General features: G+C 43.3%; 1 protein-coding gene across 2 annotated transcripts; it reads right to left on the bottom strand.

Moving 5' to 3' along the window:
* Positions 1-697: 697 nt before the first annotated feature.
* Positions 698-14,772, bottom strand: MMADHC (metabolism of cobalamin associated D). 2 transcript variants are annotated; one of them, XM_035131405.3, is made up of 8 exons: positions 14,742-14,772; positions 11,244-11,390; positions 8,843-8,987; positions 7,633-7,850; positions 6,927-7,029; positions 6,107-6,237; positions 2,754-2,840; positions 698-1,383 (listed from the first exon to the last, which is right to left on the bottom strand). In XM_035131405.3, the coding sequence occupies exons 2-8, from the start codon at positions 11,250-11,252 to the stop codon at positions 1,189-1,191; spliced, it is 888 nt and encodes a 295-aa protein (XP_034987296.1). In that variant the 5' UTR covers positions 11,253-11,390; positions 14,742-14,772; the 3' UTR covers positions 698-1,188. The 2 variants fall into 2 exon arrangements, with proteins under 2 accessions (XP_034987296.1, XP_034987304.1); XM_035131413.3 differs by having other exon boundaries at positions 11,244-11,283.
* Between the last annotated feature and the right edge of the window lie 695 nt (positions 14,773-15,467).

The raw sequence follows: 15,467 nt of genomic DNA, 5'->3' as shown, positions 1-15,467 counted from the left end.
CTACTGACAAGAATTCAACCCATACTTGCATTCAAACCAGATCCATGAAAATATGACACTGATTTCTTTTCTTTATCCTTTGGCAGTAACGAGATCTAGAAAGGGTCTTCAGTGCAGAAACAGTTTTGATTTACACTGATTTAATTCCTTTGACTACCATTCTTTTATTCATATTGTTGTTGCTAGCTTAGAGAGGAGGCCTGTTAGAAAGTCAGGCACACTTAGGTGTACTAGCTTCAAGCAAATTCAATCACAACTTTTAAAAATCGAGTTGGGATATATTCTGGAATATTGGGTTGCATCCAGACCTGGCATTCCATGAATGGAAGAGATCTTTCTGTTCATGGAACTGAGTGAGATCCAGCAGGATCCACAAACAGGATGAGATGTGAGCAGGGGCTTTCTTTCTATGATTTCTCCTTCCCTCTGCATCTCCCAATGGACACTTTGCATGCTGTTCTGGAATGTTCCCCAAGCTCCTGCAGCAAATTTTCAAAGCATGGCGGATTCAGACAAGGCAGGGAAATTGGCAAAAAATCACCTCTTCCCTCACAGGAATATCCAGGTTGCATGAGGTACAAGCCACTACGCTTTCTGAAAATCATGAAGTAGGCCACAAAATCTCCTGCTTGAAGTATATTCCAAATAAAACATGAAAAAACAGAAATAAGACAATACTGGTCCTTGCATAAAAGAATGGCTGATAGTATTTTCCTTTAATGGGATCTAACCAATCAAGTGGCCTATCCCTACCTCACAAATGTTTCTTTTCAAAAATATAAAAAATGAAGATGTGAAATGAACATTGCTCTGTTTCCAATCAATTTGCAACCTATGTCAAACAGACATTTATAAAATATATTGCAAGCAAATTAAATTTGACTTCACCAGAATGGAACGGGAAATGTTACAAACGTGCTGAGGATTTGTGTTCCAGTGTAAGATTACTGTGGATGTTTCACTTTATTGAAAGTTTGGAAAAGTAATACTTTAGAATATCATACGCTATATATATACACATCTCTCAAGTAAAATGTTGGATTACCTTATAAATCGTGTATAGAGACTACATATCCCAAGAAGACTAAAATAAATAACAGATCTTTTACTGTCTAGAAAACAGTGTAATTTATCGCTTGATATGTCCCAACAGTGTTTATTGGCCAATTCTTAAGCCTGAAGATGCGGTTAATTGCCACTCAGTTTCTTCATGATAGGGCTGTCGGGTGAAGCATTAGTGAAAATACTTCCGATTACCACGTGTGTTCCCCAGAGATTATGACGAATAACTTTACAGCAGCCAAGGTCCTCCACATAAAATCCTAAATGGCGGTAGCGTTCATCAGTTTCAAAAAGGGTGTTGTTTGTATAAGGGCCAAAAAACTGCAAATAAAGCACAACAAAACACAGGGTATGTTTATAGTAAGATTCCTGAATATATTTCAACATAATAGATCAAACTAGTTTTAAGTCTAAGCTTACATGCATTTAAATGTCATGGCAGAAAATGTACAACTGCTGGTTTTGCATTGACATTTCTATAGGCAGGCATGGCCAAACCTGGCCCTCCAGATGTTTTGGGACTACAATTCCCATCATCCCTGACCACTGGTCCTAGGGATGATGGGAGTTGTAGTCCCAAAACACCTGGAGGGCCAAGTTTGGCCATGCCTGCTATAGAGGGATAACTATACTGTTTATTATACCCCATGGCAACTAGAAATTATGGAGCCCACAGATCCAGCCCTCAAAGTGACACTGTTACCAGGAAAGTGCACTTCAAATCCCTTGGATTTTATGAATCAATAGCCTGGTCCCTGCGGCACAATGGTTTAGTGCGTCTAGATGCTAACCAGAAGGTTGATGGTTCAAGCCCACGCAGGGATGGTTGTGGGCAGGATTCTCTTCCAACTCTATATTTCTATGATTCTATATACTGCAATAGCAGATTCTAGCAGTGTCCACGCAAAGACAGTAAAGATTCATCAACAAAAGTTGGGTAAAAAACTATGTACACGTTTAGTAGGAGAATATAACAGGTCTTAGTGCTTTGCTATTCCATACTGACTAGTTTTTCAAATAATTTGGAACTAGGTCATTCCTAAGGGCCTTGATGTAGAGCCTGATGGGACAAAAAAAATTAACACTTAGAAATAATACTGATATGGTTGTGCATGAAAGAATTGTCAAAGGAACATCTCAAATACCTACAATCCATGACACACCACTATCCTCGTCTGAAAGAACTAGGTTCAAGAGTGTAAGGGGGGGTGAGAGATAGAGTGGTGTAGTGGTTACAGTGCTAGTCTAGGACTAGTGTGACCCAGGTTCAAATTCCCACTCAGCCGTGAAGTTCACTGGGTGACCATGAGCCTATAATTCTCTAAGCCTATCTTAAGATTGTTATAAGAATAAACTCGGGGCTGGGGAGATCTATGTGCACTGCTTTGAGCTCCTTGGAGGAGAGAATAGATGTAATAACTAAAATAAATAAAAACAGTCTTGCGTTCTTTTGTTTAACTGCCTCTTAAGGTGCCAGCTATGACAATGGTTTCTATGATATAAGCCAAAGAATTGAGAAAGACTGTCACGGACATCCCAGAAACAATTTTGGATAGCCTTTAAAATGGTTTCAAGTGGAACGAGCAGAAACTCAAGCAGGAGTCATCATATTCCCACCCCCCCTTTTTTTTGTCCGAGAGACACGGTGCTCAGCCTCCCTCTTCTTGCTGTGCTTTGGTAGAAATACTTACTGCCAATCCTGAAGTTGGATCAATGAAATCTGCCCAATAGCCTTCGGCACACAAAGCATAGCAAATTTCCTTGGCACCACTGATAAACTAAGAAGAGAGGAAATAAAAGATGCTAAGCACACTTTTAAAGCTAATGTATATTCCATTTCCCCAGCAAACAAATGTGAAATTGAACACAGTACTGTTATTCAACTCTGTAAACCAGGGGTCCCCAGACTTACCGAGCGGCGGGCCGGTGCCCGCCGCGCCGACCGCGCGGTGGGCCGGACGGCAGGGGAGTGCGCGCGCAGCGGGCCGGAGGGCGGGGGAGTGCGTGCCCGTGCGCATGCGCACACGCACACGGGCGGAAAAAAATCGCCGAAAATCGCTTGTGCGCATGCGTATGGGCCTCCCACAACCCGGAAGTGCACCAGAAATGACCTCTTCCGGGTCGGGAGAGGCCCGTACGCATGCGCACAAAGGATTTTCGGCGATTTTTTAGATCGTCGCTGCGCCGCGCGTCGTGAGAGCGGGCGGCGGCAGCGGGCGGCGGGGGTCGTCGCGGGCCGGATTGGAAGGCCGATTGGGCCGCATCCGGCCCGGGGGCCGTAGTTTGGGGACCCCTGCTGTAAACCGAGACTAAGAGGATTAAAATTAATAGCCTATATTGAGATACTATGGTCACATGGACCCTATAAATTTTTTTTTGTGATGGTCAGTGAAGCATTAATAGTTCTGTACAGGCAGGAAAATATAACTGATTGCTCGGGTGGGTTGCAGTGTTGCCATACCTGCAAATACAAAAAAATAAATAAACAAATCCATACCTCACCTATTGCCCACTTTTATGCACGCTCCTTTTGCCTTAGGTTTGTTTCCTAGTCTCAACTTCCTGTATCTTGATCAGTAAAGCACTTTTTGCAGTTCTCTAATCCACAATGGTAACTCTGCCCAAAACCTATGCCAAGAAAATTATCTTCCAAACACAAAGCACAGATGCTCAAAACTGCTGCTAACCTCTAAATACATAGTGCTAATTTAGAAAGAAACAGAATCTAAAAAGGAGCTACACGAGAGTGTGGGGTGAAACTGTGCACACAGATGGAACTCTCTTTTATTTTTGCCAGAATAGATTCTATTGTCAAAGAAAGTGACACTTCTTATTTTAAAAATTCAGTAGAAGCGTGCCTCTTCAACAAAAGGAATTGTGGAGGTTCTCACCAAATGCACTCATATATCCTTTGCACTATGGCAAAAGATACTGTATTTAACATATCCAATGGAAAAGCTAACTGTGGTTTGGTAGGCGGCCGGGGAATGGGAAACATCACTTGAAACTGATTTTGCTAGTTTGCATTCCATTTGTTCAACACTTTGACACGTAAAACTATATAATGAAGAAGCCAGGCGAACCTCCCCGGGGAGAGCATTCCACAAATGGGGAGCCACTACAGAAAAGGACCATTCTTGTGTTGCCACCCTCCGGACCTCTCGAGGCACACAATGTCGTACAGCTGTATCCCCTCATTTATTTGGAATCGATAAATACAGACATTTCTTTCTTGAAGCATTTAAGCCAGAGATCTGGACCCTTTATCATAAGGGCTTACTCAGATTCCGAATAATCTTAAAACAGGACAGATTTACATTCAGCGTGGACCTATTTCCCCAATGAGTCAAAGGTCTACGTATCTGTTCATTTCAATTTCAGATTAAGCCAACGGAACCCCAGTAAACAGTCTAAACATGTTTATGCACTGGACTCTTTTGATCCTGGTGAATTACAATCTCACAGTAGCCACTCACCAAACAGATGTTAATTAAGACAACTTGAGTCTTCAATACAATAACACCTTCATTTGCCTGCCACTAACTCTCATTACTTTACTCCAAGTCTCTCATGTTAAGTTAAGTTCTCCTGAGATTGTCTACAATGCAAACAAACAGTCCATTCTATTGTGAATTTGCTGTTAGTAACCTTTAGGCCCGAAGGTTACGTCTACCATCCCAGCACCCTTGTGTTCAATATATTGGAATTGACAGGAAGGTGGACAAGGAAGGAGGAGGACAATTAAAATATAATTAGACCAGATTACAATGCCAAGGCCCAACAGACCATGACTAACACAGAGACACTGACACGCTAAAATGAGAGCTTTATTCTGTGTGCAGCTTTCATGGTGATGACTGAACACTGCACTCTCCTTCCTAACCCCTTGAAAACCTTTAGAACCCACATAAACGCTTATTTGCCATTGTGAAACTTTCTCAGATGGAGTTAAAGGAACTGCAATGTGGCTGGTGTTAACTAGAAACTGCTCTCAGATATATTAGCCAAAAAAATCAAGTTGAAATAAAAGAAACTGGCATTTTTAGGTTATTCGAAAAACACTATTAAAGTACGGAACATTTTCAGAGAATAACATACGGGGGGAAATTCAGCAGCAGCAAAACACTGACATTTGTCGGGATACAACTATTAGCCAAGCAAAAACGTACATTTAAGAAAGGGTGACCTCTAGTGGCAATTCTGCATATAATCACTTGGGCAAACATAAACGTCTGATTTCTTTACTGCAATTATTAACAGATGTGGTATAAAAGGTTCAACTTAGTAAACTGAATGTAAAACATTACAGCATGTAGCTAGTGAGTAGGCATAAAATATATTTAAAGTTACTATTTTTTAAAGTCAGGTAGGTAGCCGTGTTGGTCTGATGCACCTTAGAGACCGACTAAGTTTGTTCTGGGTATAAGATTTCGTGTGCATGCACACTTCTTCAGATACACAGATACACTTCAGATATGTGTATCTGAAGAAGTGTGCATGCACACGAAATCTTATACCCAGAACAAACTTAGTTGGTCTCTAAGGTGCTACTGGACAATTTTTTAATTTATTTTTTAAAGGAAAAATCAAGATGGGCATTAAATGTTAAGGACCAAGCGTTAGTCGTGTACAGTGGTACCTCTACTTACGAATAACTCTACTTACGAATGTTTCTACTTACGAACGAAGCTCCGTCCGCCATCTTGGATGCGGTTTAGATAGGATTTTTTCTACTTTTTAGATAGGGTTGCTTTGACTTACGAATTTTTTCTCCCAATGCATTCCTATGGGATTAGACTTACAATTTTTTTTGACTTACGAATGTGCGTTCGGAACGCATTAAATTCGTAAGTAGAGGTACCACTGTATATCCAAATTCTTTCTAAGAGAGCTTCATTAACACTGGGTCACAAAATATTGGGTCACAACCTATAATGGTCATCCACTCTTAGGGCATTCAATCTAATACAACACACAAATGCACACGTTCTCACTCCAATGAGAACAGTATCATAATTTACTGCCGAAAGCTGATGAGACTTACATTTTCTATCAGATTTTCTCGCTCATTTTCCACCTCTTCACTCCATGCAGTCATATCATTTTTTGTCTTCTGTGTTACTGTTAGGACTGTGAGGTTATTGGAAGTTCCTTCTGGAAACATTGACTCAAAATCTATGAAGGAAGGACGAAGTCAATGAAACCTAACTGCAAAATCTTAGCCAGGCCTACCTGAGAGTAAGTCCTACTGAATTCAGGTAAGCAGGATTAGGACTGCAGCCTTAGGTGACTATTACAGTTCTTTTGCTCCACCAGCAGTGGCGCCAAAGTGGAATCGAGCTGCTCACCTGAGCTCCACCTGGCTGAGTCACTGCAGCAAACCAGGACGGAAAGAGGGAGGGACAAGGTAGCATGGTGTCAACGTGCCAGAAAAGAGTGCCAAATTGCACCATGCCAATCTCACCCTTCCCTCTTTCCATTCTGGTACGCTGCAGTGACTCAGTCAAGAAGATGAGAAGCACAGCCCCATCTCTCCGTCACCGGCTACCCTCCATCCACCCCATTTGCAAGTATGGGGAATTGCCACTGTGTTCTTCAACAGCTTGCACACACAATGGAGATGCATTTACTACAGAAAGGACGACTGTCAGATTCCCAGGCTAAAGGTTTTGCTCATCTGGAAAAGCGCACCGTGGCTTTTTTCTTTTTTTAGAATAAAGGCAAAAAGAGGGTTAACTTATGAAACCGAAAAGAAAACACTGTGACGCTCCAGCAAAAAAGAAAAAAGAAAAGAAGAGGTCAAGGTATAAAGTCTACTGAGATAATAAAAAATTTGAAAAGGAGGAGGAGGGCAGCACCCATACCTTTGCGCAACAGCTCCGGACAGGCTTGTATTGCACATTCTACCTTAGCGGTTTCAAAGTAGGTCTTGGCATTACTAACTTCTTGTTTATGAGGATTATTGTTCTGAAAACAAAACCAACAACAACAGGTAATTGATCAGAGCTATGTACAACAGTAATGCCAGCAGTGTTATTTGATACAGTATTTAATTTTGCCCCAGCTGTTATTCTTAAAATTAGCAAAAAGTTGTACCCTCTAGGGCTGGGCGATACCTGGTTTTCAACACCGTGCTATATCACCAACCAAACACTGAGAGATATACTGCTACATCGCAATGTCTGAAATAAGGATGAAGCTACGTAGAAGAGGCATTGGCTGGTTTCACAGTTTCCCCCACACTGTGCTTTTTTGCATAGCACACACGCACACACCATGATTCGCAATATAATGCCAAGTCAGAAATTATGAAGCCAATATCACGATATGGATTTCAAGTCAGTTTTGGGAGATATCTCACCCAGTTCTAGTATCCTCAAGCTTCTGCACAGCTGAAGTACAATTCTATTCCAGAGAATTCTATTCCAGGGCACCACTCCCCAAAAAAACCCTATAATAGCCCAACTGTAACACTGGTGGGTGCTCATTTCAAAATTCAGGAGAGAAAGGCCACATGCCTGCTCTTTTGCTAGGCAGGCCAGTTACTTTGGTTCCCACCTAAGTTCTTACCTGGAACTCGTTGACGTACTGAGCCATCACAAATTCATGCCTTTCGCTTGCCAGGGGCTCCACTAATATGTCAGGCAGTTTTTTGTGTGCTTGTGTTGCCTTCTGAATCCCTGCACCGTTCAGGTGACAGTCAAAGCCTATGTTCCCTGGGAGTTGAAATCGTTGGTCTTGTGGACCAAAGGGTCCCATTGCCTCATCAGGCCACACAGTTCTTGGAACTGCCAAAAGTTAAGAGTTAAGTTGTTTAAACACACACATATAATTGCACTCAGTTATAAAACGCAAACTTTTTCCCACGCTGCTCAGTAAAGCTAGTGACTCAAGTTAAAACAGAAAACTGGACAACTAAGTTCCATTGAACTTTATGATACTTAATTCTAAGTATGTTATGACTAGAGCAGACACCCCCAAACTTCGACCCTCCAGATGTTTTGGACTACAATTCCCATCATCTCTGACCACTGTTCCTGTTAGCTAGGGATCATGGGAGTTGTAGGCCAAAACATCTGGAGGGCCGCAGTTTGGGGATGCCTGGACTAGAGGAACCATAAGATGCAGATGATTTGAAATAATACTACTACTACTACCTATTAAGTACTACTACTTATTATTTCTATCCCAGCCATCTGGCTGGGTTTCCCCAGCCACTCTGGGTGGCTCCCAACCGAATGTTAAAAACACAATACAGCAAAAAACATTAAAAAACTTCCCAAAACAGGGCTGCCTTCAGACGTCTTTTAAAAGTAAGATAGTTGCTTATTTCCTTGACATCTGATTGGAAGGGCGCCACAACCGAGAAGGTCCTCTGCCTGGTTCCCTGTAACTTTGCTTCTCGCATTGGGGGAACTGCCAGAAGGCCCTTGGCGTTGGACCTCAGTGTCCGGGCAGAACGATGGGGGTGGAGATGCTCCTTCTTCAGGTATATGTGTGGTACCCAACTAACGCACCCTCTGAGTGGCAAGGATTTATGCTTGTGCAACAGAACACCCCACAGCTCCCCCCCCCAAACCTGTTCTAGAGCTCTGGAGCAGATGTGGGGAGGGCGTGGGGTGCACGCAAGGGGAGGAGGAGGGGAGAAAGTCCACTGGACAAGCAAAAAGCCTTGTGCTGATGAGACGCATCAGATGGATAGAGTGGTATGATTTCCCCCACAATACAGCTAATTTTAGATGTAAACACAAGTGAAACAAATCCTTGGAATGCTTCTTACATATGTCTGGAGGTGCAGCAGCAACGGAAGGCTCGTCTGAGCCAGAGGACCCTGCTGTGGAAAAGGCCTTGGGAGTTACAACCCTTCTAACCAAAGAATAAAATCCAGGAAGGTACGTCACTAGTCTAGCTCTGTTACAAAGTACCTAAAGTGGATACAAAAGAGATCTGAATGTAGCATATATTGGACATCAAAACAACAAGTCAGTATGCAGAGACGCATTCCGTAGGGGTGGGGGAAGCTTATTAGCTGAATTTTGCATCCTGACCTTCTATATTACCGATGTACTGCGTTTTCTTTGGGTGTGGCTAAAAATTAAAAGTTTAGTATGAAAAATTCTGCATGTTGGAATTTTTACACACCATTTGCCACATGGATAAAATCAGGCATCCCCAAACTGCGGCCCTCCAGATATTTTGGCCTACAACTCCCATGATCCCTAGCTAACAGGACCAGTGGTCGGGGAAGATGGGAATTGTAGTCCAAAACATCTGGAGGGCCGAAGTTTGGGGATGCCTGGATGAAATGCTGCATTAAGTAAATGACACTTTTTACCTAGCAAAAAATAATAATTAAAAAGCGCTATCCATTCTTAAGGAAATCAGCCCTGAGTGCTCACTGGAAGGACAGATCGTGAAGCTGAGGCTCCAATACTTTGGCCACCCCATGAGAAGAGAAGACTCCCTGGAAAAGACCCTGATGTTGGGAAAGATGGAGGGCACTAGGAGAAGGGGACGACAGAGGACGAGATGGTTGGACAGTGTTCTCGAAGCTACGAACATGAGTTTGACCAAACTGCGGGAGGCAGTGGAAGACAGGAGTGCCTGGCGTGCTATGGTCCATGGGGTCACGAAGAGTTGGACATGACTAAACGACTAAACAACAAAAAAAGCGCTACAATACATACATGGAATGTGTTCAAACATCTGATAAGCAAAGCATATTAAATGAAAAAACACATGTGAGTCAGTTCTTTCTTCCGGCAATCGTAGTTAAGCAGAGCAGACTAAGTTAGTTCCTCTGGTTTATCAGGAGATGGCACATTTCCCACTGCAAAGCTGGGAAGCCACTTTAGGGTAAGGCGACCATACCGCTTGGCCATTCTGTATGCATAACTGCAGAGATTTCAATCCCAGACCCATGAAACTGCAGTGAGCTCACGCCTAAGCTCAAAACTCTCATGACAACAAAACCGGGGGAAATCTTACAACACATGAACTGAACGGAAAATGGCTTCAATTTCTCTTCCTGAATCTGAAAACAGCCCGAATCAACAGGGCTCAGATGTGCTATATCATCTTGGTGTAGTTTGATTCTGAAGCTTAATGACAACAAATGCCAAAATTATGAATTACTGCTCCACTGATCAATTTGGCTGACACTGTGTCCAAGTGCTTGTCTTGCAATCCCAACCTCCCAGGTCTAAGCTTTTGAAAAGTATTACAAGATTATTAAGAGCTCACAAGGCAACTCTCTTCAGCGGAAAAAAAATATTTTACATGTCCACCATTCCATTTAGAAATGCATCTGTAGCCAATGTGGGTTGGCATTTTTCTTGTTCCTTTTCCCTTTTGTTTTATGTATTTTAGAGTGTAGGCCTGCAGGAACGGTTTTATCTTTTAATCCCTGAACAACCTGTAGAAAACTGTAGGCGTTTCATAAGTGATAAAGAAATTGTTGTTAAATCCCACAGAAATAAATCAAATGTAACCAACTTAATCCTTAGTCCACAAGCCTACATACACTGTTTTGGGAGTGAATCTTGCTGTTCTCAGTAGGACTGAATTCCGAGTACACCCGCACAGGAGTGGGTTGTACCAGTTTCTACAATTACAGCCTTTATAATTTATAGGTTGTCACCCAAGAACTGTGGGGAGTGTTCCTCAAGAGGAACAGGATTTGCCTCCCCAGACACCTCCCAAAGTAGCAGCAGCAGCAGCAGCAGCAGTTGGGCTGAAGGGAGAAACTGGTGGAAATACCTTCCATGCACACAAGAAGCCCATAGGATCCAATCTCACATCTTTACAGGTCCACACCCTCCAAATTTTTGTGTGTACCAAACCCAATGTTTTAGGTATTTATAGGCCAGTGGAAAATTCAGTTTGCCAGTGTTCTAGGTATTTCAGTAGTGATGCAAATTACTTCCAGAAGCATTCCATATTATGAAGCTGCACATCTTTTTAAAAATAAAAAACCCTATCTAGTTCAGTTCAGTAGTGGATCATGATTTACATCAAACTAAAATATACACACACCAGTCTAAGTGTTTCCATTTTTGACTTCACAAGTTTATAGATCAAGAAACTTCAGAAAGCTAAGGAACAAGAACAGAAACAGGAACACATTTAGAGACATTTGTATGGCATTCTTAACAAACACCGAAAACAGCAATATTACTTACAGTGGCCATTTGCAGGGGTATCTTCGTCTAAAGATTCTTCCTAAAACAGAGACATACACATCAGAGTGGCTGGTTATACAACACGTTGGGCCTGAGCTGCAATTTGTTAAGGATCCATGGCCAAACACTTCCGAGAACTGCCTTAACCTGTGCAAAACAAACCGGAACAATGTTTTTTCCACTTTACCGCAACTCTACAAAGGGATGCAGATATTATTTTGCTTCAAAAGGAGGCAAAGGTGTATGTCAATAGCTTATAAACAGTTGCATGAATACAGTTTCGGAATTTACATTCAGTTAAACATCTAAATTTCTAGCCCTTCCATTGTGCAGAGATATTTTTTAATGCCAATGCAAACCTTAAAAAAAAGCAGGTTCAGAAAGCAAAGAAACCTGTTTGTAAAATTTACACCCTGTTCAATTGGAGATCTGGCTTTGTCACCTCCAGAGCACTAGTTAAAGCACTGTCCATGTGAATTTTTAATTCTTTTAAAATTTCAACACTAAAGTTGAAACACAAAAAGGAACTTGTGATTCTGAGATGCTCACGCATACTACTTTTGAATAATTTCCTTGAAACTCTTCACAGATGGGAGATTACCGTTATTTCTCTTTCACACTTCCTTCTTAACACTGGGACATATTGCAAGCAATTCACAAGCTGCAGATGCCCAAGAAACTCTTTTGGTTTGTTAAGAGATCTGATCATTCTGGTGCCCATGAAAACAATTTTGAAGAGGACCAGAACAGCTTCATGATGACAAATGGGAAGAGACAAGAAACCAGAAGCCTCCTTGCCCAATAACCCATTTTCTCCCCACCTCCCAATTTCTTCTTCCATATTCAGCAATTCTTGCTTTCCTTACTATATTTGGCAGCCTAGTGCCTTTTAATGTTTTTTCCTCCCTTTTTTCTTCTACCAGGTTCCTTATATGGGTCATATATGGGATGCAGGTGGTGCTGTGGGTTAAACCAGTGAGCCTAGGGCTTGCCGATCAGAAGGTTGGCGGTTCAAATCCCTGCGACGGGGTGAGCTCCCGTTGCTCGGTCCCAGCTCCTGCCAACCTAGCAGTTTGAAAGCATGCCAAAGTGCAAGTAGATAAATAGGGACCGCTCCGGCAGGAAGGTAAACAGCGTTTCCGGGTGCTGCTCTGGTTCGCCAGAAGCAGCTTAGTCATGCTGGCCACATGACCTGGAAGCTGTACGCCGGCTCCCTCAGCCAAAAATGTGAGATGAACACCGCAACCCCAGAGTCCGTCACAACTGGACCTAATGGTCAGGGGTCCCTTTACCTTTATTTTATTGTTTAGAAACACCATCAAATCCCTAAACAATAAAGGGAGGGTGGGTTTTTTATTATGTGCGCCACTCAGCACAATTCTGTGCTGGCTCACCCAAAAGTAAACCCCACTTTACTAGATTGGGGCTCACTGGCAGGTAAAATTATCATTGCTGGCTTCACTCCCTTTAACCACCCCAGAATCAGGTTTCTTTCGCTTCCCCTATATAGTACATACACAAAAAAACCATGGTGCTGTTTTTTGCCTCATGCTTGGCCACTGCACACCTTGGGCCGAAGTGACGCGTTAGGGATTTTCTTTTTTCTTTTATTAAGATAATGATTGCCCCACTATTTTCCAGGGGCAGTCCTGAATTTACAGAAGCTAGTTTCTGACTCGATCCCAGAATGTCCCGCTTTTCCTTAGGACATCCCTATTTTCATCAGAGAAACGTTGGAGGGTATGGAGTTAATTGAAACCCCCTAGCAAAAGAGATAAGTACCTATACAACATTTAGAAGACATCTGAAGGCACCCCTGTATAGGGAAGCGGCACTTTTGTTTTTGTTTTTTTAATGTTTAATGTTTTATTTTAACCAGGCCTTTGGTTGATCCAATTTACATCCTATGCCCTTTGTGTTGGTTTTTTTTTAGGGGGGGGGTACTGGGTTGTTGTTTTAATTTTTATTAGGTATTTTGTAGTTTTATAGCTTGATTTTATTCTGTGAACTGCCCTGTGAACAGCAGGTAGTGCTGTGGGTTATACCACAGAGCCTAGGGCTTGCCGATCAGAAGGTTGGCGGTTCGAATCCCCGCTATGGGGTGAGCTCCCGTTGCTCGGTCCCAGCTCCTGCCAACCTAGCAGTTCGAAAGCATGTCAAAGTGCAAGTAGATAAATAGGTACAGCGGGAAGTTAAACAGCATTTCCGTGTGCTGCTCTGGTTCACCAGAAGCAGCTTTGTCATGCTGGCCACATGACCTGGAAGCTGTACTCCGGCTCCCTCGACCAATAACGCGAGATGAGCACCGCAACCCCAGAGTCAGGGGTCACTTTACCTTTATATAAATATTATTATCATCATTATTATTAATTGAATTTATATACCGCCCTATACCCGGAGGTCTCAGGGCAGTCCACATAATAATAATGATAAAAATGGAGCAGGACACTCCTATTTTCATCTGAGAAACGCTGGAAGAGATGCAACCCTTTCTAACAACAAAAGCAACAAGAGGCCTTGGACTTGCAGTAGCTGCTGCACAAATACGGGAGGCTGCGCAAATACTGGTCAGTGAGGACCCCACCTGCATCAGTGTATAAGCTAAATAAGCTATAGCTTAGGGCCCAACTCTCTTGGGGGCCCCAAAACAATTTAAAGGAAAAAAAACCTGGATGTACATTTCCAAAACATAAGATAAAAAACAAATAAAATAAAACCTACATACAGCAACAGTCTTTTATGTTGTTTAATTACCATTTAACAGGCATGTCCAACAGGTAGATCATGATCTACCGGTAGATCACTGGACGTCTGTGGTAGATCAGTGGCTCCCCGCAAAGAAGCTGAGAGTCAAAAAACTTTGACTCCCCTAAAAAAGACTCAACACCTTTGCCCTACACCCCTAAAATGACCTGAACCACCAAAAACAGGGCTTTCCTTCCTAAAAAAAAGCTCAATGTGGCTTTCCTCCTTCCTAAAGAAGCTCAAAAACTTTGACCTGAACCCCCCAAAAGGGGGTAGATCACTGCCAGTTTTTAACTCTGTGAGTAGATCGCAGTCTCCTGGAAGTTGGCCACCCCTGCCATATAACATATGTTCAACACACACACACACACACACACACACACACACACACACACACACAGCGACAATTTGTTGTTAACAAAGGACAGCTGGACATATCAGGGGCCCCATTACTTTCAGTAGCTTAGGGCCTCATCAAACCTAAATCCGGCCCTACACCTGCTCCCCAACCCCCGTCTGAGGTCCAAGGGCGACGGGGTGGTTTAAGACTGGGCACTGAAGCGGCTAGTCCGCATTGAGGAACTGTATGCGTAGGGACAGCGCTTATCGGAAGGGGATGCGGGGGGGGCGAAGGTGGGAGCGGGGCCTGAGGACGCCTCTGGGCAAATGTTTAGGCGGGGGGGGGGTGTCGGGAAGTTCCATTTGGTGGGGGGGAGTTGGAGGAAGGGAGACGCTGCCGACCGGGCTCGTTACCTCTTTTTCTTTTCACGTTCTGTTTGTTCCTGTAAAATGGCAACTCCCGGACCAAAGCAATCGATCCTCGCCTCCGTCGCTTCCAAGGGTGGTGGGAGGGGGGAAAAGAAAGAGGAAAAAGATGTCGGCGGGGAGAGAAAACGAGACGCTCGACGCGCGAGTCCTCTCCCCTTCTTTCCTGCTTAGCCGGCTTGCGGGCAGGCCGAAGCAATCGAGCCGACGACTCTAATGACAGAGCAGCCGGCTGACAAGCGGAGAGAGAGAGACTGTCGAATCCTCGAAAGGGCTTGCCTAATCGAGTGCTTCCGCGTCGATGCGGAGAGTGGGCGGAGCCAGCAGAGAGGCTTTCCCCGCGAAGGTTGGTCGGTGCAGCTTTGTTAAGGCGCGCGGGGTGCAAAAGACTCGGAACCCGCGTGGAAAACTGCATAGCCTCTCGAGCACTTTCTCGGCACAGGGGTTTGCTTTCCGTATCAGAAATGATTTATTTTTATTTTTTCTTTACCCCTCCCCGGGGGGGGGGGTTTGACATTGTTAGGGTGTTTCCACTTCGTTTGCAAATGGGTAGCTGAGATATTGCAAACGGGGCACTGACAATTTTTGTTTAACTTATCTCATCTTCTTGCAAAAAAGGGGATAGATCCACGTCAAATGGTTAAAAAAATACACACCATGGGGTGGCGTTTTAATGACAAGGACGCCATGTGAACACTGCAACACACAAACGCA

The sequence above is a fragment of the Zootoca vivipara genome, chromosome 1, assembly GCF_965207765.1.
Source record: "Zootoca vivipara chromosome 1, rZooViv2.hap1.1, whole genome shotgun sequence".
In the NCBI taxonomy this organism is placed as follows: Eukaryota; Metazoa; Chordata; class Lepidosauria; order Squamata; family Lacertidae; genus Zootoca; species Zootoca vivipara.
Note: the sequence above shows the minus strand (reverse complement) of the source record. Positions and strands in the feature narration are given on the sequence as shown.